This window comes from Acinonyx jubatus, chromosome X (genome assembly GCF_027475565.1).
Source record: "Acinonyx jubatus isolate Ajub_Pintada_27869175 chromosome X, VMU_Ajub_asm_v1.0, whole genome shotgun sequence".
Taxonomy (NCBI): Eukaryota; Metazoa; Chordata; class Mammalia; order Carnivora; family Felidae; genus Acinonyx; species Acinonyx jubatus.
The window spans coordinates 91,683,723-91,708,028 of NC_069389.1; the positions used below are offsets into that span (position 1 = coordinate 91,683,723).

General features: G+C 42.4%; 1 protein-coding gene across 5 annotated transcripts in view; it reads left to right on the forward strand.

Moving 5' to 3' along the window:
- LUZP4 (leucine zipper protein 4) overlaps window positions 1-24,306 on the forward strand; it is a 48,189-nt gene that overhangs the window by 6,284 nt on the left and 17,599 nt on the right. For 4 of the 5 annotated variants that reach the window (XM_053201582.1, XM_027054944.2, XM_053201581.1 and 1 more), the window contains exons 2-4: window positions 16,201-16,332; window positions 17,480-17,598; window positions 21,747-22,912. In XM_053201582.1, the coding sequence (XP_053057557.1) occupies window positions 16,201-16,332; window positions 17,480-17,598; window positions 21,747-22,912 (1,417 nt within the window). Of the gene's footprint in view, window positions 1-16,200; window positions 16,333-17,385; window positions 17,599-21,746; window positions 22,913-24,306 lie in introns of all 5 variants that reach the window. The other variant, XR_008289816.1, reaches the window with a different exon arrangement.

Here is a 24,306-nt window from a genome sequence, read left to right on the forward strand (position 1 = left end):
AGAATCAACAAAAACTGGGAGAACTTGAGAGGCGGCTGGAAGTGGCACTAAAACCTTAAAATTTGGTCACATCTCTCAGCTTAGCTAAGAGTTTGATCAAAGGGGCTGAAGATGGTTAAAAAAGAGACAACCTGCCCAAAATGGAGTCACTGATGCTAAGTCCCACATCACCAAACGGAGACTTAATACTTAATCTAATTGGAGTTTCAGCCTTTTCCAAGAATATAGTCTTTTTAAAAATTTTATTTATTTATTTTGAGAGAGAGCAAGCGAGCAAGGGAGGGACAGAGAAAGAGGGAGAGAGAGAATCCCAAGCAGTCTCTGCTCTGTTAGCACAGAGCCCGGCTCAATCTCATGAGCCATGAGATCGTGACCTGCACTGAGATCAAGAGTTGGACACTTAACTGACTGAGCCACCCAGGTGCCCCATGCCAGGAATGTAACTTGTTTAACACAAGTAATAGGAATCATTGCATTCTCAAAATTATCTGTTAAGAACAATATAACAGGGGTGTCTGGCTGACTCAGTTGGAAGAGCATGCAACTCTCGATCTCAGGGTTGTGAGTTCAAGCCTTACATTGGGTGTAGAGATTACTTGATAATAAAGTCTTAAAAAGAAAACATTATAACAGAACTCTTTCCATAAAGCACTTAACTTTTAAATCAAAATAATTTGTGGGGCGCCGGGGTGGCTTAGTCGGTTTAACATCAGAATCTTGATCTCCACTCAGGTCATGATCTCACGATTTGTGAGTTCAACGCCACTTCGGGATTTGCCCTGACATCTTGGAGCCTGCTTGAGATTCTCTGTCTCCCTCTCTCTCTGCCTGCACCACCACCCCCCCCCCCCCCCGCTCAAATAAATAAATACATTTTAAAAATAAATAAATTAATTGTTATGGTACTCTGCCAGAGAAATTTGCCTAAGAAAGAATAGTTAAGTATATGTAAATTAATACCTAATTTTGTTCTAAAGTATAGTGCTTAATCTCCATTCTAGGTACATAAAACCTATGTTGCTCTCACTTCTCTAGGTGGGAATGATTACCTATTTTTTCTTCTATTATCATCTCTACCTGTTATTTTTTTTTTAACGTTTATTTCTTTTTGAGACAGAGAGAGACAGAGCATGAACGGGGGAGGGTCAGAGAGAGGGAGACACAGAATCGGAAACAGGCTCCAGGCTCCGAGCCGTCAGCACAGAGCCGGACGCGGGGCTTGAACCCATGAACCGTGAGATCATGACCTGAGCCGAAGTCGGACGCTTAACCGACTGAGCCACCCAGGCGCCCCTCTACCTATTATTTAAAAAATCTGAGGGACTGATCAATGGTCTCTAAATCATATGACTGCAATAATTGGCCAGAGGTCACCATGTGTTTGTTTTTCCAATAGCCTCAGACTTAGAAGGAACCTCAGAGATCACTGATTGCAACACATTGAACACATTAATTAATGTAACACATTAGCTTCCGCTTCAATGCTTCCAGTGTCAATACCTCAATTCAAGGCGGTTTATCTTATTGTTGTAGTTTTGTCCCACTGCTGTGGTTTACTTATTGGAGTGTCTCTGTATAGTACGCGGAAATCAATTTTCCTGTAACTTGGGCTAGTACTGCCCTCTAGTGCTGCACAAAGTGATAACTTTCCTCCCTCTTCCTAGGATTATTTGAAAACAGTTATGGTCCCCTGATATTTCTACGGACAAAACGTGTACAATCTCTTCAATCATGCTTCACAGGACATGATTTAAATCTCCCCGCAAATTTAGTTGAGTTCCTTTGTTTCATTCTAGTTTGTCAGTTAATATATGGTGGCCAATACTGAAGCAAAATTCAATGTATTATTTCTCTTATACTGGATGTTCAACTGATGCCAGCAGGAACAGCGTTCTTAGTCGAATGGGACTGACTCTGGTTGTCTTCAGACTGGAAGGAATTTACTGAAAGTCAGTTGGGTAGCTCAAGAAAGCTAAAGACTCTAGAGAACCAGGTTCAAGAAAAAAGACAGGAACCAAGAATAGTTAGAAATTCAGAATTGCTGGGGCGCCTGGGTGGCTCAGTCGGTTAAGCGTCCGACTTCGGCTCCAGTCATGATCTCACGGTCTGTGAGTTCGAGACTCATGTCAGGCTCTGTGCTGAAAGTTCAGAGCCTGCAGCCTGCTTCAGATTCTGTGTCTCCCTCTCACTCTATCCCTTCCCCTCTGCTGCTCATGTTCTGTCTCTCTGTTGCTCTCAAAAATAAACATTAAAAAGAAATTTAATAAAAAAAAGAAACTCAGAGTTGTAAGTAAAATCTTACCTCAGAATTAATCTGATGAGGCCACCAGTGCCACACACTGCTGCTGGAAACACAGCACTGCCACTGATGCCCCTAGAGATTGACTTATTGTGGCCAGAATGAATTCGACACTGTCCCTGCTTCTGTGTTGTACTAATACCAGCTTCCATGCAGGCCAAGTCTAGGTCATATGTTTCCACTCAGTTTCTCGGAAATTTTCTTGGTTTGTAATTGGAGACAGGCTCTGCCTTCCAATAAGATCCTAATGCTGAACGATCCCTATCAAAATAACACCGGCATTCTTCACAGAGCTAGAGCAAACAATCCTAGAATTTGTATGAAACCAGAAAAGACCCCAAATAGCCAAAGCAATCCTGAAAAAGAAAATTTCAAAGCTGGAGGCATCACAATCCCGGACTTCAAGCTGTATTACAAAGCTGTAATCATCAAGGCAGTATGGTACTGGCACAAAAACAGACACTCAGATTAATGGAACGGAACAGAGAACCCAGAAATGGACCCACAAACGTATGGCCAACTAATCTTTGACAAAGCAGCAAAGAATATCCAGTGGGAGGAGAAAAACAGTTTCTTCAGCAAAAGGTGCTGGGAAAACAGGACAGGAACACGCAGAAAAATGAACCTGGACCACTTTCTTACACCGTACACAAAAATAAACTCAAAACGGATGAAAGACCTAAACGTAAGACAGGAAGCCATCAAAATCCTCGAGGAGAAAGCAGGCAAAAACCTCTTTGACCTCTGTGGGGGATAAGCTTAGGAATCCCCTGGGGCTTACACCAATGGGTTCACAAGGCATAAAGACTTACAAAGTCATAAAATACAACCAAGTTTGGATAAACCAGATTGGCACCCCAAGAATATGGGGGTGAAAAGCACCCCAAGAATAGCGAGGTACAAAGGTGCCAGGAATAGGGAGGTGCGACGGCACCCCAAAATAGAGAGGGGGTGCAGAATAGAGAGGAAGAGGCAAAGGCCCAGAAAAGGAACAGGCACAAAGGTGCCCAACACATAGGAATATGAAATAAACAAGATTAGATGTTCAGGGTGGAAGCATCCCCAATTTAGTACTATAGCAGAAAAGCTGCTTGCACAGGAGGATAGGGCCAGGTTAGGTAAACTGGTGAATTGGACTATGGACCACTGAGCTGCAGGCGAAGCAGCCCAAAGAGAAGAGATGGTTAACAAAAGAAAAGGTGCCTTATTAACCCTGAGGTTATTCCCCCTATCTGTCTCATCCCCTAGGCTAGCTAAGATAAACAGAGGTGCTGCCTCATGTCTGCCATTAACAGCTATCTGCCCATTTGCCCGGCTCCAGGATTTTGTTTTATATTGACCCAAACCCCAGACACCGTATATCTTCAAAACCCCCCTTTCCTTCACGTCCACAAGTTAATGTTCACTGTTTCTTTGTCTCTTTGTGCACACCCATCCCATCAAATTTGTAAGCCTTCTGATCTGAATAAATATGGGACAAGGACCCTTATACGGGGCTCTTGTCTTTTCCTGGACATTAGCCATCTCTTGCTTTAATCCTGTGTCCGCTCTTTTGCTGGCCAAAAGAGAACTTTAGACTTAGAGTCTATGACAAACCTCAGCTGCAGCAACTTCTTACTCAAGAGTCAAGGGAAACAAAAGCAAAAATGAATTTTTGGGACCTCATCAAGATAAAAAGCTTCTGCACACCAAAGGAAACAATCAGCAAAACTAAAAGGTAACCAACGGAATGGGAGAAGATATTTGCAAATGACATATCAGATAAAGGGTTAGTATCCAAAATCTATAAAGAACTTATCAAACTCAACACCCAAAAAACAAATAATCCAGTCAAGGAATGGGCAAAAGACATGAATAGACACTTCTCCAGAGAAGACATCCAGATGGCCAACCAACACATGAAAAAATGCTCCACATCACTCATCATCAGGGAAATACAAATCAAAATCACAATGAGATACCACCTCACACCTGTCAGAATGGCTAACATTAACAACTCAGGCAACAACAGATGTTGGCGAGGATGCAGAGAAAGAGGTTCTCTTTCTGGAAAACAGTATGGAGGTTCCTCAAAAAATTAACTATGACCCAGCAATTGCACTATCCAAGGGTTACAGGTGTGCTGTTTCTTTTTTAAAAAAATTTTTTAATGTTGATTTATTTTTGAGACAGAGAAAGACAGAGCATGAATGGGGGGAGGGTCAGAGAGAGAGGGAGACACAGAATCTGAAACAGGCTCTAGACTCTGAGCTGTCAGCACAGAGCCCGATGTGGGGCTCGAACTCACGGACCGCAAGATCATGACCTGAGCCGAAGTTGGACGTTTAACCAACTGAGCCGCCCAGGCGCCCCCAGGTGTGCTGTTTCAAAGGGGCACAAGCACCCCAATGTTTATAGCAGACCTATCGACAATAGCCAAAGTATTGAAAGAGCCCAAATGTCCATCAGTGGATGAATGGATAAAGAAGATGTGGTATCTATATACAATGGAGTATATTACTCAGCAATCAAAAAGAATGAAATCTTGCCATTTGCAACTATGTGGATGGAACTAGAGGGTATTATGCTAAGTGAAATTAGTCATTCATAGAAAGACGAATATCATATGACTTCACTCGTATGAGGAATTTAAGATACAAAACAGATGAACATAAGGGAAGGGAAGCAAAAATAAAATAAAGACAGGGAGGGGGACAGAACATAAGAGACTGTTAAATATAGAGAACAAACAGAGGGTTGCTGGAGGGGTTGTGGGAGGGGAGATGGGCTAAAAGGGTAAGGGGCATTAAGGAATCTACTCCTGAAATCATTGTTGCATTATATACTAACTTGGATATAAATGAAAAAATCAATAAATTATTAAAAAAAGATTCTAATGCTGAGAGTTTCGCAAAAAAAATAGGAAGGGACTTCATTTGCTGAGCAGCTGACTAATGTTTTAAAAGACTCATTTTAGCTTCTGTGTGGGGAATGAACATAAGAACCATGACAGAAGTATGAAGATTAGTTAGGAAGCTATTTCAATAATGGAGGCAAGAAATGATGATGGCTTGAATCAAGATGGTCATGGTCGATGTGGTGAGAGATGATGAGATTCTGGATATATTTTGAAGGTAGAACTCACAGAATTTGCAGATGGATTGGATATAGGGCGTGATAGGAGAAAAGAAGTCAAGAATGACTTCAAATCCTTTGTCCCGAGCAAATAGAAGAATAGAATTGCCATTCAAACCATGAAACAGACTCTTAACTGTAGAGACCAAACAGAGGGTTGCTGGGGGGGGGGGGGGGATGGATGAAATGGGTGATGGGGATTAAGTAGGGCACTTATTGTGATGAGCACCAGGTGTAACATGTAAGTGATGAGTCACTTCATTCTACACCTGAAGCTAATATTACACTGTACGTTAACTAACTGGAATTTAAATAAAAACTTGGAAAAAAGAAAAAGAATGATGGAGTTGCCATTTACCGAAATGAGACAGAACATAGGAAGAGCAGGTTTTGTGAGGGAAGATTTGATTTTGGTCCTGGGGTGCCTGGCTGGCTCAGTCAGTTCAGCGTCTGAGTCGTGATTTCAACTCAGGTCATGATCTCACTGTTCATGAGATCAAGCCTCACACTGGGTTCTGTAAGCTGACAGCACAGAGCCTGCTTGGGAATCTCTCTCTCCCTCTCTCTCTCTCTGCCCCTCCCCTGCTCTAGTACACGTGCCTGTTCTCTCTCTCTCAAAATAAATACACTTTTTTTTTTTTTTAAAGCATCTGGTCTTGAAAACTTAGGATCATGATGACCATTGTATATCTGAGTAGATATGTTGAGTAGGTATATCAGTTACACAAACTTTCAATGGAGAGGTCTGAGCTAGAGATTCGCATTTAGGAGACATCTCTGTACAGCTGCTTTTGAAAGTCGGGAGACTGGATGCGATCATTGAGGCAGTATATACGTAAATACAGAAACTCTCTAAGGACTGGGCTTTGGCTCCTGTGTTTAAAGCATTGCTTCTCAAAGCATGGTCCCTACACCAGCAACATCAGCATCACATGGGAACTTGCTAGAAATACACATTTTTCTTCCCAATTCCTGACCTACTGAAATCAGCATCTCTGGGGGTAGAGCCCAGCAAGCTGTGTTTTAGTAAGGTGATTCAAATGTATGCTAAAGTTTGAGCACCAATGGTTTAGAGGTCAGGATGAGGAGGAGCCAGAAAAGAAAACATAAATGGTGCAGCCGGTAAGGTAGAAGGAAACCCAGGAGGGAATGGTATCTTAGGAGTCAAGTGAACAAAGCATTTCAAGGATGAAAAAGTAGTCAACTACATCAAATCCTGCTGGTGTATCAAATAAATTAACCAGTTCTGCTCTTTTGGGAGGATAAACTAAAGTTCACACTGTTGACCTTCCCTGGATTCTTCTAATAAATCTTCCTTTTTGTTCAACCTAGTTGGAGTAGACTTCTGTTGTTCCCCATCAAAAGATCCTTGACTAAAAGATACCCAAATGTTCTACAATTGATTTAAAGAAACATTTTTTTATGTTTATTTTTGAGAGAGAGAGAGAGAGAGAGAACAGAGTGTGAGTGGCTGAGAGAGAGGCAGAGAGAGAGGGACACACAGAATCCGAAGCAGGCTCCAGGCTCCCAGCTGTCAGCACAGAGCCCCATGCGGGGCTCCAACTCATGAGCCACGAGATCATGACCTGAGCCGAAGTCGGACACTTAACTGAGCCACTCAGGTGCTTCTCTCTCTCTCTCTCTTTTTTTTTTATTCTAAGTTCATTCATTTATTTTTGAGAGAGAACATGCATGTGTGCACATGCAAGCAGGGGAGGGGCAGAGAGAGACGGAGAGATAGAATCCCAAGCAGGCTCAGCACTGTCAGCCCAGAGCCCAATGCAGGGCTCACAAACCATGAGTTCCTGACCTGAGCTGATCCCAAGAGTTAGATGCTTAACTGACTGAGCCACCCAGGTGCCCAGAGGTTTAAACAAATGAATATTTGCAAAGCTCTTAGAACAGTGCCTGGCAGATAGCAAATGTTATAAGTGTTCATTAAATAAAAAATAATTAATTGATCAGTCTTCAACTTGTGGCCTGTTAAAAGTCTGCTGAAGGTTAGGAAAACAACCAACCAGCTCTTAATTACTAAATTTAATGACTTCTCCGGTTCTTAGCTAACTTGATCATTCAGCAATCCTTGACTTGGTGGACCACTAGGTCCCTCTTAGAATTTTCCCTTTATTTCCTGGATGCTTCTTTGCTAGTTCTTCCCATAGCTCTCTGACACTTTCTACTCAATTTCCTTTGTAATTTCCTTGGGAGCCTGTCTTTGGTCCTCCTCCCTTCTTATTCTATAATGCAATAAATCTGATATTAAAAAATGCTCCAGGGGCACCTGGGTGGCTCAGCTGAGCAACCGACTTCGGCTCAGGTCATGGGCTCACAGTTCGTGGGTTCCAGCCCTGCGTCCAGCCCTGCGCTGACAGCTCAGAGCCTGGAGCCTGCTTTGAATTCTGTGTCTCCCTCTCTCTCTGTTCCTCCCCTGCTCGCAATCTCTCTCTCTCTGTCTCTCAAAAATAAGTATTTTTCAGAAAAAATTTAAAAAATGCTCCAAACCGTTTGCATACAAATCTCTCCATAATCTATTTTCTGCTGATCTCTTCAGATTCGTCTTTCAGTACCTCACCACATGAAGTGACTTGACCTTTTCAGAGTGTTGGGAGCACAGTGTCCCCTGTCAGGAAATACCCTTTCCACCCTTAGAATTATTCCCTATCTTTTCAAGTCTTAAATGAATTTTTCTGGATACCTTAGGTGATTTTCTCCTGTAGGTCTCACATATATTTTATAGATACCTGTATCCTCAGAGACTAATATAGTAAGGAACCCAGATATTTATATTGTGATTTCTGTGACAGCTTGAGCACGTTTTCAGCTCTCAAAATGTATTAATTTTATTTTTATTTCCTCTGAAGAACCAGTGACACCCCGGATTCTTCCCACACTTAAAAATAGTGTATACCGAGCAGTATTGAGGTGATAAGAAGAATAGTTACATTTTTTTTTTTTCTTAAGACATGTCACGGCCACATCTTTAGGGAAGTCATCAAAAGGTATGTGGTTGGGGCGCCTGGGTGGCGCAGTCGGTTGAGCGTCCGACTTCAGCCAGGTCGCGCTCTCGCGGTCCGTGAGTTCGAGCCCCGAGTCGGGCTCTGGGCTGATGGCTCGGAGCCTGGAGCCTGTTTCCGATTCTGTGTCTCCCTCTCTCTCTGCCCCTCCCCCGTTCATGCTCTGTCTCTCTCTGTCGCAAAAATAAATAAAAAACGTTGAAAAAAAATTAAAAAAAAAAAGGTATGTGGTACTGAAAGCCTGTGGATGGATCCTAACTGCTAAATTTGTGGTAGCTCTTCAGATTTGAGGGAAGTGGCGAACCTATCACGTCAAGAACATAACGTTTTCTTCACCAAGAATGCCAACAGCAAAGAGGACAAATGGGTTTTTCTGAGTTCTGAAAAGCGAAGGTCAAGGTGTCACAGAAGAAAAAGAGTTGTTCCTGACAGGACCGTGGACGCACAAGACAAGAGACGGTTCTTAGAAAGATCGGTAAAAAAAATGCGAGGGTCTTTGTTGTTGTTGTTATGAGCCAAGATCCCGTCCAGAGATCTGTGGGGGAAGGCGTGGTAATTGCTAAGCTCCACCCCCTGAGCCTTAGCAACAGTGACGGAAAGGACTGTGATTGGGTGACAAGTTTCGCCAGAACCCTACGGAGCAGGGAGGGGGCGCACTCACTACGTAAGCCTAGCTGAGAGCCGTGTGCAGTTACGCCGTGAGGATGGCTTCGATTTTCAGCCCAACGCTTTCTGGAATTGTGCTGGAAGAACCTGACAATGGGGGAAAGATGGCTTTTCTTGATATGTCTTTAGGTATGTAGACCCCAGCCCCCAGCCCCAACTAGTCAGGGCTCACTGGTTTTGGACAGAAGACCTCGAGTGGCGGGCGCCATGAGGCACACGCCGCTGGGCGAGACGAGGCTAGTGCTCTGTGCGCCATTCCGGGCCCCCAAGTGGGTAAAGCCCCATTCCGGGTCCCCAGTTGGGTAAAGCTCTGTTCCAGGCCCCCAAGTAAAGTACGTTGGGTCAAGCCCAGACCTTTCTGCTCCCATTTTATACAGAGCCAATAGGTGGGAAGTTGGCGGAAGCTGACAGAAATTGTGTGTGGCAAGATTGCTGCAGAGATTCAGGCTGAGGGAAATAAAAAAGCCAGCCGTCTCCATATATTTTGTTCTCTTAAGGGTGGATAGCTAGCCACCTGCCCACTTCGTATGTGGGGCCACATGCTCCTGGAAGTCTGAGAGCCTGTCGCAAATTACTGGATTCTAGGGACTAGTTTTCGAAGAGTGATAAAGGGCAGCAAGAAAAGGGGTGGTGTATTCGCTTGCTTGTTTCTTGCTTGTTTTTTGTTTCTTCGCTTGCACCTTTCCTCTCTATTGGCACCCTCGAACCTCCTAACCTCAGAACTCTTCACGATTAATACCTGCTTTGGAAATGGGGAAGGGGAGGGGGAGATGGGCGGACTTCGTAAATGAAGTTGGGAGAGCTGCGAAGGCACCGCTAAACTTAAAAATGGCGGCAGGTCCGGTGCGGTATGGGGAGCGGGGGGGGGGGGGGGGGGAGGGATTAGGAGGGGAAAGGGTGGGGAGGGGAGAGGAGGGGGAGGGGGAGTGGGGGAAGGGGTGAGGTATGGGGGGAGTGGTGGGGTGGGGGAAGGGGGAGGGTAGATGCAGCGCAGGGGTTGCAGCGGGGGGTGGGGGGGCGGGAGAAGCAGGGGAGGAGAGCGTGCCAAAAAAACGAGGTGGGTAAGGATAGGGAGGGCATGCCTTATTAGTAGAGGGGACAGCCATGCGCGTGGAGAAGAGCAGGAGAGGCGAATGTTAGACGTGGGAGGAGCAGAACACGTCGTGGGGGGGATTTAGAGATGAGTGGGGTAGAGGAGGAGAAAAGGGACCCAGGCTTCCAGAAAAAGAGAGGAAAGCGGAGCAAGGAAGGTGGGGGGGACCTTAGTGGGGTGGGAGGAGTAAGAAAAGCCCACGTTAGAAGTGGGGTTGGAGCGAAGCAAAAGACCTTAGAAACGGAAGAAGTAGAGCAGGGATGGAAGATCCTAGAAGTGGGGGGCTGGGGCGCAGTGAGGGTGAAACTTTGAAATGGAAAGGCACGGCGCGGGGGAGAGGTGACCTTATTATAAGTGGGGAGGTAGGGGGGACTTCAGAAATGAGGAAGGAGCAGGGGTTCAGATCTAAAATCTGAGACAGGGAGCAGCTGTGAGGGCAATTGTTAGAAATGCCGAGAACGACAAACGATCAGTCAGGGAGGATCTTGTAAGTGGCAGGGAGCCGGCGGAGTAGACTTCTGAAATGAAAGAGGATTGTTTGCCTTTTTATTGTCGTAATAGTTTTTTTTTTTTTTTTTTTTTTTTTAACATATTGTGGCCACTAGACCCCTCTCAGGTATACAATTCGTAAATATCTTCTGCTGTATTCTGGGTTGGTTTTTTACTTTCTTGACGGTGTCCTTTGAAGCACAAGAATTTTTACTTTGAATGAAGTCCAGTTTGTTTTTTTCTTTTGTGGTTCATGATTTGGTATCATAGATAAGAAATTATGACGATTTACCTTTAGGTTTTCCTCTAAGAGTTTTCCAGGTTGGTCTTTTACATTTACATCTTTGACCCATTTTGAGTTGCTTTTTTGCAAATGGTTGAGCTAAGATCCAACTTCATTCTTTTGCATGTGGGTATCCAGGTCCTCTAACATCATTTGGTAAAAAAAAAAAAAAAAAAAAAAGACTATTGTTTCCTCTATTGGGTGGTCTTGGTAGAATTGCTTTCTTTTTTTTTTTTTTTAAATTTTTTTTAATGTTTATTTATTTTTGAGACTGAGACAGCATGTGAGCAGGGGAGGGGCAGAGAGAGACACAGAACCTGAAACAGGCTCCAGGCTCTGAGTTGTCCAAACAGAACCCGATGCGGGGCTAGAACCAATGAACTGTAAGATCATGACCTGAGCTGTAGTCAGCTTAACTGACTGAGCCACCCAGGAGCCCCTAGAATTGCTTTCTTGATTTCATATTTGGAAAAAAAATTTCATATTTGAATAGTTCATTGCTGGTGTATAGAAATAGGATTTACTTTTGTGTATGGATCTTGTGTTCCACACTTTTGCCAAGCTTGTTTATTGCCTCTAATTTGTGTGTGTGTGTGTGTGTGTGTATCTTTAAGATTTTCTTTATGTAAGATAATGACATCTGAGAATATAGATATTTCCACTTCTTCCCTTCAAATCTGGTTGCCTTTGATTTCTTTTTCTGGACTAATTCTCCTGGCTAGAATTGCCAATGAAATGTTAAATAGATGTCGTAAGAGTGGACATCCTTGACTTGTTTCTGATCTTAGGGGGAAGGTTTTCAGTCTTTCACCGTTAATCATCATTTTAGCTGTGGGTTTTTCCTGGATGCTTTTTATAAGGTTCAGGAAATTTCCTATTCCCTGCCATCCCCCCTTTACCCCTGAGGGGGAATGGCCCAGAATAGTACCTAAGACATTTTCTTGCTTTTTCTCCTTTAAAGTGTTTTTAACAATCTGTTTAATGATGGGTATCAGTAAGCTTTACTCTTCTAAGACGTAATCCGTGTGGATTCCAGACTGCAGATTCTGGCTTCTTGCCCTCTGCCACAGGCTCCACTGTGAGTTCTGAAATATTTTGTGGCGTTAAAGTAACTTATTTATTTTATTTTTTGATGTGAGAGAGAGAGAGAGAGAGAGAGAGAGAGAATCTTTAGCAGGCTCCACACTGAGTGTGGAGTCTGATGTGGGGCTCGATCCCACCATGCTGGGACTGGGGCCTGAGCCGAAATCAAGAGTTGGATGCTCAAGTGACTGAGCCACCCAGACATCCCTAAAATGACTTTTAAAAAAGAATATTGGGTCACTGGGCAGGGCTGGGACTATGGTGAGACAAGTGAGGCCCTTGCCAAAGGTGCAAAATTTAGGGAGGCAATACAGATTTGACGATTGAGATGATATGTTTAATGAAATATTTAAAAAAATCAAATGGACAGACTTCAGCCCTCTGGCTGGTCGTGTATTTCTGTAAGGAGAGGAAATGGAATGAAGTAAGTGGGGCAAGGTTGCACCCACACGGTCTGATCTGGTTTCTGTTGTTGATATTTTATTCATCAGGGATTGTTCTTGTGTTGATTTTTTAAAAAAAACATTTTTAAGATTTTATTTTTAAGTAATCTCTACACCCAGTGTGGGGCTCAAACTCACAACCCCGAGATCGAGAGTCGAATGTTTTACCAACTGAGCTCTCCCACCCCCGCCCGCGTTAATTTTTATTTTTAAAAATATTGTGTTATAAATACTGAAGGTTTTTTTTTTTTTTTGGAGCGTCCTAAAAATTATGCGTGAGGTGAGTGCTTCATTTGCCTTAGTCTAGGCTCTGCCCTGTCACCCGGAGCCTGAATGGGGGGGAAATTCCAGAGCCAAGGAGAATCTATAGCACTGAAATCAAACCTAATGCTTCCTGTGCTTTTTTTCGCTGTTGATTTCACTCTTATACTCTTAAACGTTGGTTCCCCAGATCCATATTTATACCATTTCAGACAGACGGGGAACAGGCAAAACTGGTTAGTCATGAAAGGCCCTTTCAGTTCAAAGCCAAGAAAAATACATCATGAGGGAGCAAATACATGTTGCTTCTATGAGTTGACGAGAAATCCATACTTTTCTAGTACATTTCCCCATGATTTTATTAAGGTGAAAATATTACTCTTAACAATGCATACTTGTCTTTGGATAGCTGCACATGTATATTAGAAAAGCAGTTTGGGGGCACCTGAGTGGCTCACTCGGTTAAGCTGCGGACCCTCGTGTTCAGCTCAGGTCACGGGCTCATGGTTCGTGAGATCGAGCCCCACACAGGGCTCCCAGCTGACAGTGCACAGAAACTGCTACTGATTGTCTCTCTCGTTCACTCTCTGTCCCTCCCCTGCTCGCCCTTACTGTCTCTCAAAATAAATAAATTAAAAAAAGAAAAACTTTGTTATTTATATGATTCACATATTACATATAATTTTATATTATCTGTATCATGTATACTGAATGCAAGATTACTACTTTCATTGTAAGACGATGTGATAAAATAGGAAAAGGCTGTACAAATTTATTTTTGTCCTTGTCCCAGTAAACATTTTCAGAACGTATTATAGTGTTTTCTTAGAAATAAAAGGCAGGGCGCCTGGGTATCTCAGTCGGTTGGGCGTCCATCTTCAGCTCAGGTCATGGTCTCACGGTCTGTGAGTTCGAGCCCCGCATCGGTCCCTGTGCTGACAGCCCGGAGCCCGGAGCCTGCTTCGGATTCTGTGTCCCCCTCTCTCTCTGCCCCTCCCCTGCGTGTGCTGTGTCTCCCTCTGTCTTTCGAAAATGAATAAACATTTAAAAAAAATTAAGAAATAAAAGGCAAAAAATATGGGGCGCCTGGCTGGCTCAGGTCACGCAAAAATATGACCAGAATTGGAACTGGCCACAGCGCTGCTCGGTCTACAGGAGACTAAGGCAAAAGTACTGTAGTGTCAGAGAAAAACGACTACTTTCTGCTTGCTAGATGCATTGGGTCCCAGATCCATAAACGTTTATAAAGCATCCACTCTGTATTGAGCCCTGGACTGGGCACTGGGTACCCTGACAAACAGTGGCCTCCTCTCGAGTGGCCCATGATTCAGTTGCAGCGACAGCTAAGTACAGGTGTGCAGTTCTGTGTTGTGTTCAGTGTTCTGGAAGCATATACAAAGTCCGTCAGAAATGGAGGGGAACCTAAGTCATGCATTTTGAGGTTTCTAGTATTTTAAGTATTTAAAAAATGACAGGACAGTGTCTACAAAAACCAGAGTACATTTTAAATGTTCACAAAGAGTAAAATAGTGATTTCAACACGTTCTAAAATACAAAAGAATATAATTATGCTTTTTAGGGGCACCCGGTTGTAGGACCTGACATACATGAGACACTCAACAAATGCTTGTTCAGTTTTTAAGATATTAAAATTTTTTTTTATTCATTATTTTTGAGAGAGAGAGAGAGAGAGAGAGAGTGTCAAGGCACAGGAGCGGGGAGAGGGAGACACAGAATCTGAAACAGGCTCCAGGCTCCAAGCTGTCAGCACAGAGTCAGACGCAGGGCTCGAACCCACAGACCACGACCCGAGCCGAAGTCAGATGCTCAACTGACTGAGCCACCCAGGTGCCCCAAGACATTTTCTGCCTTGTTTAATCCTTCTGTGACTCTAAGACCGAGCTTGCCATTAGTTTTGGTGACTGGGAGGTCAGGAAAAATTAAGTCACTGAGAATTGTCCAGGAAAAATTAAGTCACTGAGAATTGTCCAGGAGTGCCACTAGGCAGACTGGCCCCGGAGCACTCTCTCGTGTCATTGTGAAACGTACCTCTGACTCAGGAAGGAGCTTGCTCTTCCCTTTCTCCTCTCTGAAGTTTTGCTCTCCTGTTTAGGAAGTCACCCATTGCACTGGGTCCCTGAGAGCTGGGTGGCAGCCATTTTAGGGCTGATGAGGGCGAGAGGTTGGAGATGAAAAACTCTTCCTGCGGTGTCCTCTAAGATGTTTTGATTCGTGCACTCGCTTACTCTGTAATGAGAAAAAAGCTCTGCCCAGAGATCTGTACAGACTTTAAATGTAGAATACAGGGGAAAGAACGGAGGGGAAAAAAAAGAGAAGGTAAGAGAATGCAGAAGGAATACAAGGAACCGAAAATTAAAGGCTATGTCTTTGCGAGACGTTAACAACCATTGGCTCCTGACAGGCAGACAGAACCAGGGCTTAAAACCCGTTTGTCAAGAAATGATACTCGATTGTTGAGGTTTTTTTTTTAATGTTTATTCATTTTTGAAAGACAGACAGAGACAGAGCACAAGCAGGGGTGGGGTGGAGAGAGGGGCAGGGGGGACACAGAATCTAAAGCAGGTTCCAGGCTCTGAGCTGTCAGCACAGAGCCTGACATGGGGCTCGAACCCAGGACCGCGAGATCATGACCTGAGCCGAAGTCAGACGCTCAATCAGCTGAGCCACCCAGGCGCCCCAAGAGTCAGACATTTAACCGACTGAGGCACCCAGGTGCCCCAGCTTGTGCCCATTTCCAAAGATAACTTGACCTAAGTAAGCTTGCATCCATTGATAGAACATCCAACTTTTAAATCTTCCCATCGCAGATATCAGGAGAGAGATTTTAAGGCAGGTTGTATGTGTCTCTCATCCTTCAAATCGTGCCATGTAAGTGCTGTCTATCTGAGAGCGTTAAGAACATGCCTGACTACAAGGTAAAGTCTGACTGCTCCCTGCTATTTATGCTAATCTTGGTTCCTTGCCTCTTTGGTGTTTCCTGTGAACGTCCATCACTATTATTTCCTTTCTTACAATTCACAAAAATGAATGTAACTAATTGTCTAGCACTGACATTTAATCAAGAATGACTCTACTGCTCTGTGTTTCTCTCAAGCTAAAACAACACTTAGTAAAATCATTCATTTAAATGATTTCCTCTTTAGGCTACGTCACTGTGAAGGAATTTTATTTTTGCATAAATGATGTTACTGTAAATCCGTTTAACGGGAATCTTTCTCTTTGTTGTTTCAGGAAACTGACTCTAAAATATCTGCATTGTTTGATCTTTGTTATGGTTTTACAAGTTCCTTATTATACAGGTGTCATGTTTTAGGGCTTCCAGTTTTTACAGTGTTCTAACGTATGATGAGGTAGAATATAGATTATTCACTTGAGACACGTTGTAATTCGGCTTTTTCTATTGTCTTCATTTTTTTTTGTATTTTCTAACACAGATGACACTATAACGCTTAATAAGGTAGAAGATGTAAACAGTGAATCAAGCAAGAAAGGGAAAGAGAGCGATGAGAAAAGGAGCCCAACTTCAAGACAGCCATCAAATGCTCGTAGATGTCCCCAGCAGAAAGGTAAAAGTTTACTAAAAATCAAACATTGTAAAGAGTCTGAAATATTTGTGAATAACTAGGTAAGCAAATTCACAAACTTGGAATGTATTCTAAAATTGCCTTATGCTGCTAGTTTGATTTTTCTTGAAAATATAGGCATGTTGGTTCGGTAAGAATGTATGCCATGACAAATGAAAACAAATTTTTAATTTCTATGTGTTACTTCCTTAAGGGACAGCACGATGAGAATAAGAAATATTTTGCGCCAGTTCACAAGCCTGGCTTGTTGGTCCCATTCTACTTTTGGGAGGTAACACAGGAGGCATAAAGGCATGGTTAGTAACCTGAGCACCATGGCATCCACATTTTGAAAAAAATGAACGCTCGTACAGCAGAGTACAGAAGAGCATGAAAAAAGTCTTCTTTTTGTATTGCCAATCCCATTGGTTAGTGCAGTGTGCATATTTTAATAAGAACGTGCTGCAGATTGCCATTGTAGAGAAGTCTGTTCAACGGTTAAGGATCTCCATGGTTTAGTCAGCAGCCTGGAACCATCCTGACAGTGTGCATGCTCTAAGCCCCCACCAGTTCCTACCCAGCATCATTACAGTCCTTGTCTGAAACTTTCAGTGGCTTAATGGGTTCTGAGAAAAGGAGAGATGGTGGTTATTACAGGAATCAATCTGCTAAGAATGGGGAGGTAGCCCATTCTCCTGTTTCTAACTAAATGTAAAATTGATCTTTGTGAGCCTTTTGGAGATCCATATTCTTTCTGCAACTATCTTTACACCCAAAGCACAGCAGACAACTGAGGCGAATATTTGTATGGTTAATACAAAGCAGATAGTTTTTTTTCCATCTCTCCTTCTTCTAGTAGGGTATTCTTGCAGTTAATTTCAGATACCATGCCCCAACTTTGTTGTCATATGAAAACAAATTTGAGGTATTGCATGCAAAGAAGACTACTATATTAAGATACGCAAATAGGAACAGTAGGGCAAAGACTGTTCGAGAATTCAGTGAGACTCTCAGATGATATCACACTAATGAAATGTCACGTTTTGCGAAACCCAGGGCATAGCCTTGAAACAGTGAGATTGCAGATAATACTTCTGAACAATATGTTGAATTTACTGACTGAAAATACAGAAAATAATCATTTTTCAAGGACTCTCACAATTCACAAACAACGTTGACGAAGGAAATCAAGATGAAAAACCTTGCCAAGAATCTTCTGAGTTCAAGTCTGAACAAAGCACTTCAAACGAGCAGCCTGTAGATAATCAGGTAAATGTAAATGCTGAGAATTAACCAATATAAACCGTCCTAAATTTAATATAATTCTTAATATTAAAGATTATTTTCAGTTCCATTGAGAGCAGAGATTGTTTCATAGTACTCCCTCATGGCGCCTTGAACATAATTGAAACCCAATATTTGTTCATTGATTTTTGTCCTCCGTAACTGTTTTAATAAACACTTAATTTTTGCTATTTTCAATCATTGTGAGAAATTTTGAATTTACAAAATGCCAAAGTAGATGATTGGTTTTGTGACTTGTCTTGCATAATCATTCTCATTTTTGCCCTCATCTAGAGTCTTTGATCTTTGGATATAGTATAAAACAGCTTTAGTAGACTTGTGAATGAATCATAAAAACTAGAAGTCGGGCACCTGGCCTGGGTGGTTCAGTAGGTTAAGCGTCCGACTTCGGCTGAGTTTGTGAGTTTGAGCCCCACATCAAGCTCTCTCTTGCCAGCGCAGAACCCCATTCGGATCCTGTCTCCCTCTGTCTCTTCCCCTCCCCAGCTCATGCATGCTCTCTCTCTCTCTCTTTGTCGAAAATAAATAAAAACCTGAAAAAAAATGAAAAACTCTACTTACAAAAAAAAAAAAAAAAAAAAAAAACCCGAGAAGTCAGATGATACAGGATATGAAATACACTCTGGGTCCAACTGGTGGGGCATACTATAGTTGTACAAATTCGTCACCTCTGAACTTGTGTAAGTGAGCCAGTCACTGGACAAGAGTTTGCGAGATCCTCATATCCAGATTCATAAGCTAACGTTCATGCCACTCTTTCGGCTGGGCCTCTAAGCGGATTCTTCTTAAGGCATTATGTGGCCATTTAGTAAAAAGCATGGTGGTTCTGAGAAATTAAACCATTTTGGGTCAGATTACATAAACGCCAGTCTCTTTCTTTTTTGGAGGGCATCACGTTGCATTTTCAAATAAAGGGTTAATTTAAATTGATATAGCATGGGGCGCCTGGGTGGCGCAGTCGGTTAAGCGTCCGACTTCAGCCAGGTCATGATCTCGCACTCCGTGAGTTTGAGCCCCGCGTCAGGCTCTGGGCTGATGGCTCAGAGCCTGGAGCTTGTTTCCGATTCTGTGTCTCCCTCTCTCTCTGCCCCTCCCCCGTTCATGCTCTGTCTCTCTCTGTCCCAAAAATAAACGTTGAAAAAAAAAAATTTAAATTGATTTAGCAAATACTGATTAAATGTCTACCCTGTGCAGGTGCTATGCAAGATATTAGAGCAATCCTGCTTCAAATATTATATGTGGGGATAGGAGAAAAAGATAAAAGAATTTAGTGCCAGGCAAGTTGCCATATATGTTCTAATGTGTACGTTGTATATTGTGATCATTCTAATTGGGAGGACTTGAGAAAGTTTGGTTTAACAAGTGACCTGTAAATCTGTAGGGTGAGGAGTTTTTTCATAACATTTGGAAAGAAGGATATGAGTTTATATCTGCTAATGTCTGAGGTGCATAAATGAACTGAGAATTATTGTAAAACAGTATTTACTTCTTTTTTTAATGTTTATTTATTTTTGAGAGAGAAAGAGACTGAGTGTGAGCAGGGGCGGGGGAGGGGCAGAGAGAGAGAGGGAGCCAGAACTTGAAGCAGGCTCCAGGCTCCGAGCTGTCAGCACCGAGCCCGACTTGGGGCTCAAATTCATGAACCATGAGATCATGACCTGAGCCGAAGCCGAACGCTTAACCGACTGAGCCACGAAGGCGCCCCCCACCCCGCCTTTTTTTTTTTTTTTAATTTTAATACCAGTATAGTTAACAACGGTGTTATATTAATTTCAGGTGCAGAATATAGTGATCCAAAAATTCTCAGTATTTTCAAATTTAAAGCCTGTTTTTTAATGCTTATTTATTTACTTTTGAAAGAGAGAGAGAGAGACAGAGAGGCAGAGAGAGAGGGAGACAGAGAATCCCAAGCAGGTTCCGCACTGTCAGCACAGAGCCAGATGAGGGGCTCGGACTCACAAACCGTGAAATCATGACTTGAGCTGAAATCAAGAGTCTGACGCCCAACCGAGTCCCCCAAGTGCCCCTAAAGCACCTTTCTATCTCTCATACTTTTGAGACTTTTGAGACCGTCATTATAGCAGAACTCACCAGAAAAAAAAAAAAGTACTCTGAGGTCAAGAAATGTATTAAAAGTTAAGCACGATTATTTCACCGATTAATTGAATAACAATTATAGTTTTCAATCATGTGTTGAAATTCTAATAACCTGGTTTTATACCGCACAAGATTTAGTCTCGATACCAGTGGACTACAATTGTATGTATTCTGCAGAATTTTTTTTGATAGTACCTGTTGTTTATAAGAAAACGAACGTGCGTTTCATTTTTGAAGGGGGGAAATTTGTCATAGCCAAGTGGATGAAAACATTTCTAAAAATCGTGCAGGCTCCTTTGGAGGTATTTGCTGCATGTGGGTCTTTAGGAGATGGGTCTCAATCCTTCCTGCCATCTCTATGCTGCCAACACTAATCGCTTAGAAAAAGGAAGAGGTACCTGTGCATTTTACCCAGTCTCCTTCTGTTTTATGGTAGAAAGGCTGGAGAGTAAGTATGGTTTTGTGCTTCCGCGGAGTAACAAATTTGTCTTTTTTTTTTTTCCTTTTTTAAGTGAGAGTGAGGAGCTGTTTTTTAAAATTGTTATGTTGATTTAGTTTTTAAGGGAGGGAGAGCAAGCCAGGTAGAGGCAGAGAAAGAGAAATTCCAAGCAAGCTCCGCACCGTCAGCGCACAGCCCGATATGGGGCTCGAACTCAAGAACCGTGAGCTCGTGATCTGAGCTGAAACCCAAGAGTCAGACACTTCACCGACTGGAGCCACCTGGGGTCCCCTGTCATATTTTTCATTTTACTTAAGTTTTATGTGAATAATATTCTTTATATCAGTACTTTCCTGTCTTTTAACAGTTGCTCTCAGCTTCCGCTAGTGTTCTGTTAGAAAGTCATAATGGCGCACCTAGGGCATGTTTTGTTTGCCAGGCAATATTTCCTAGTGGAAAGCTTGATTTCTCAGCACTGTCCATATGGTTTCATCCTCTTGCATTTATATAACATCGTAGAGATTTGTGAAAGTTTTCATTATTTCCACGTGGCTGGTTCGTTCTACTGCCCTTTTGTTTTAAAAATGGAAAAGGCAGAAAGGCTGACTTGTTGCCAGGCCGATTTATTTATGGAACGGTATTAAGTCAACCTTCTGCTTTCTTTGTTGCTACCTTTCCCCTCACGTATTTGTCTTTCTCTCTAGAAGTAAGTATTAATTTATGTTGAAGAAATAGTTTCTTTTTAATGAGCCCAAGCAAGTGAGGAATAAATAGTACGATTTTGAATACTTTCCTTTGGTTCGAGGGATTTGTACTACAAAATATTAAATATTCTGTCTCTCTTAAGCTGTAAAGTCACAGAATCTGTTTCTTTACATAAAACACCTTGGAATATATCCAGATTTGCAAAGTAGCAAATTTTCTATATGTAAAACTTTTTTTTTTTTTTTTTTGAGAGAGAGCAAGCGAGCGAGCACGGGAGAGGGGCAGAGGGAGAGGCAGAGAGAGAATCCCAAGCAGGCTCCACGTTCAGTGCAGAGCCTGATGCAGGGCTCGATCTCACGATAGTGAGAGCATGACCTGAGCTGAAATCAAGAGTTGGACACTTAACTGACTGAACCACCCAGGCGCCCCTATATTTAAAACATTTTATTCGACTTTTATATTTTTATTAAAAATATTTATTTATTTTTGAGAGACAGTGAGAGAGACAAAGTGTGAGCGGCAGAGGGGCAGAGAGAGAAGGAGACGCAGAATCCGAAGCAGGCCCCAGGCTCTGAGCTGTCAGCACGGAGCCTCACATGGGGCTCGAACTCCCAAACCATGAGATTGTAACCTGAAGTTAGATGCTTAACCAACTGAGCTACCCAGGTGTCCCTAATTCTATTAAACTTTTATATGCGTGATGTTCTTTGGGCCAGTGACATGGGCTCTGAGTTTTCTCTGCAAATTAGTTCTGAAAACTGTTTATAAAAGTAGGAGCAATGAAATTCTTAAAAAAAAAAAAATTGTCCGTAGAAATGGCTTTGACAAAGCAGTATTATATTTGTCTTGCAAAATTGTGATTTTTTTGCAGGAGAAGTGCAGTGACAATTCCAACTCCCAAACAGAGAGGAGTGGGAGCCTGTCGGAAGAGAGTCCGCAACAATTGGAAACATCTCCAGGCCAATCGTCAGAAAACCAAGATCATTCAGAAAGATCTCAAAGCCGGTCGGAGAGTTCTTGCGATCGGTCAGAGAGTTCTCCTGGCCAGTCGGAGAGATCTCGTGGCCAGTCAGAGAGTTCTAATGGGCAATCTGAGACATCGTGTGACCAGTCAGAGAGATCTTGGGCCCAAACAGAAAGATCTCGTGGCCAATTAGAGAAAGCTCGTGATCAGCCAGAGACATCTCGTGCCCGATTAGAGAGAGCTCATGACCAGCCAGAGAGATCTCATGCCCGATTAGAGAGAGCTCATGACAAGCCAGAAAGATCTCATGCCCAAATAAAAAGATCTCGTGGCTACCCAGAAAGATCTCGTAGCCGATCAAAGAGATCTCGTGGCCACACTGAGAGATATCACGGTCACTCAGAGAGGTCTCGTGATCATTCAAAGAGATCTCCTATCCCATCAGGAAGATCTCATTTCCCATCAGGGAGATCTCCTGTCCCATCCAGGAGATATCCTGTCTCATCAGGGAGATATGTCCCATCAAGGAGATATCCTGTCCCATCAGGGAGATCTCCTGTCCCGTCAGGGAGAGATCATTTCCCATCAGGAAGATCTCCTTTCCCATCAGAGAGATCCTATTTCCCGTCAAGGAGATCTCCTGTCCCGTCAGGGAGATCTCATTTCCCGTCAAGGAGATCTCCTGTCCCGTCAGGGAGATCTCATTTCCCATCAAGGAGATCTCCTTTCCTGTCAGGGAGATCTTATTTCCCATCAGAAAGATCTCCTGTCTCATCAGGGAGATATTTCCCATCAGGGAGATCTCCTGTTTGGTCAGGGAGATCTGTCTCATCAGGGAGATCTCCTTTCCTGTCAGGGAGATCTTATTTCCCGTCAAGGAGATCTCCTGTCCCGTCAGGGAGATTTCATTCCCCATCAGGGAGATCTCCTGTCCCATCAGAGAGATCTTATTTCTCCTCAGAGAGATCTCATCTCCTATCAGGGAGATACCATGGCCAATCAGAGAGATACCGAAGATACTCACCAGTAGAAAGATTCAAAACATCACCCAAATTTGAGTCTGAATTTGACAGGTAAAGACATAATAAATATTTAATCGTTAGTATAATGTGTAGAGTAATATGGAAACGTACTTTATATATCTATATTTTAATGGGGGAATATGTTTTTGTAATAGATGTTGCATTGGGACTAAGGTATTAATAGAATGGAGGTAACATATACATGGCATCAATATTCTTTCAACTTGCTCATCTCTAGTATCATCCAGGTTCCCAATGTGCCCTCATTAACTTGTTTCATCTAGGTGGGCTTTCCCTGGCAGAGCCCCATGTACTCAGCCTTTCCTACTGAGCCTTCCCGACAATCAAAATACATTGACTTGGTGTCCCATTCCCTTTGAAACTGTCCGGTTTCTAGGCTAGCTAATCTAACAGCAGACTATGCTAGATTGATAATATAATCTCTGATAATGAATTTCTATCTTTCCTTCTCTGTCTCCTTCTCGAAAAGTCTTCAGAGAGTCCTCGGCATACAAATGATAGGCGTGTCTTTGGGTAGCTGAAGTTTTCTGCTTTTCTTGAATCAGACCATAGGAGAGGATGCTATTCTATGCATAGATGCAACACTCACCTTCTGAATACATTTAGAATAGATCATGTGCATTGACTTGCCTCATACAACGGATAGGTTAGGTCTGTCTGCCCTAGCAAAAAAAAAAAAAAAAAAAAGAAAGAGAGGGAGAGAGAAATTTAATAGTATTGCAAATTATTTGAGTTTTAAAAACGACAAGACGCTTGTAGTGTGATTAGGTAATTGAGTAAAAGTTTATTTTCAGTTCAAACTTCTCAGTGATTGCCTTCAGCTTTCATTGCCCATAAATGTCTAGTCAGATATTTTAGCACATATTAACAACTGCACAGAATTGCTAGTTTCAGCTACATTTTTCCCCCAAAATGTAGGGGTAGGTTATTGTGTATATAGACAATGACTGATGTAGGCACTATTTTAATGCTAACGGCCTCATCCTACTTACATTAACAGTACACAAATAATTTGCTATAAAAATTAAAATATGCTTAACATTGATGATAGGCAATTAATATTTCCGCATTTCTTCAAGATTTTTATGTTTTACTTTATTTTATATGGTAATTTTTGTCTGTCCAGTGGCATAATACTTCCACCGAGGTGCTGCAATTCCTTTTACGATGACATTATTTCTGTCATTGTCCATTTTAAAATTTAATGCACAATTCTGTTCAGTTGTTTCTCCTTTATTTTCTATTATTACAATTTCTTGTATTCTCAGCACAAATAAGAGTATTTGCTTGGTTAACATTAAAGTTATCAAATGCAGAACTATTACAAAAGAACATATAAAGTACAGAAAATTCGTGTACTCTTATAATTGATCCCTTGGAGATTAATTCTTCAACTCCATCATTTTCCATTCTAATACTATACA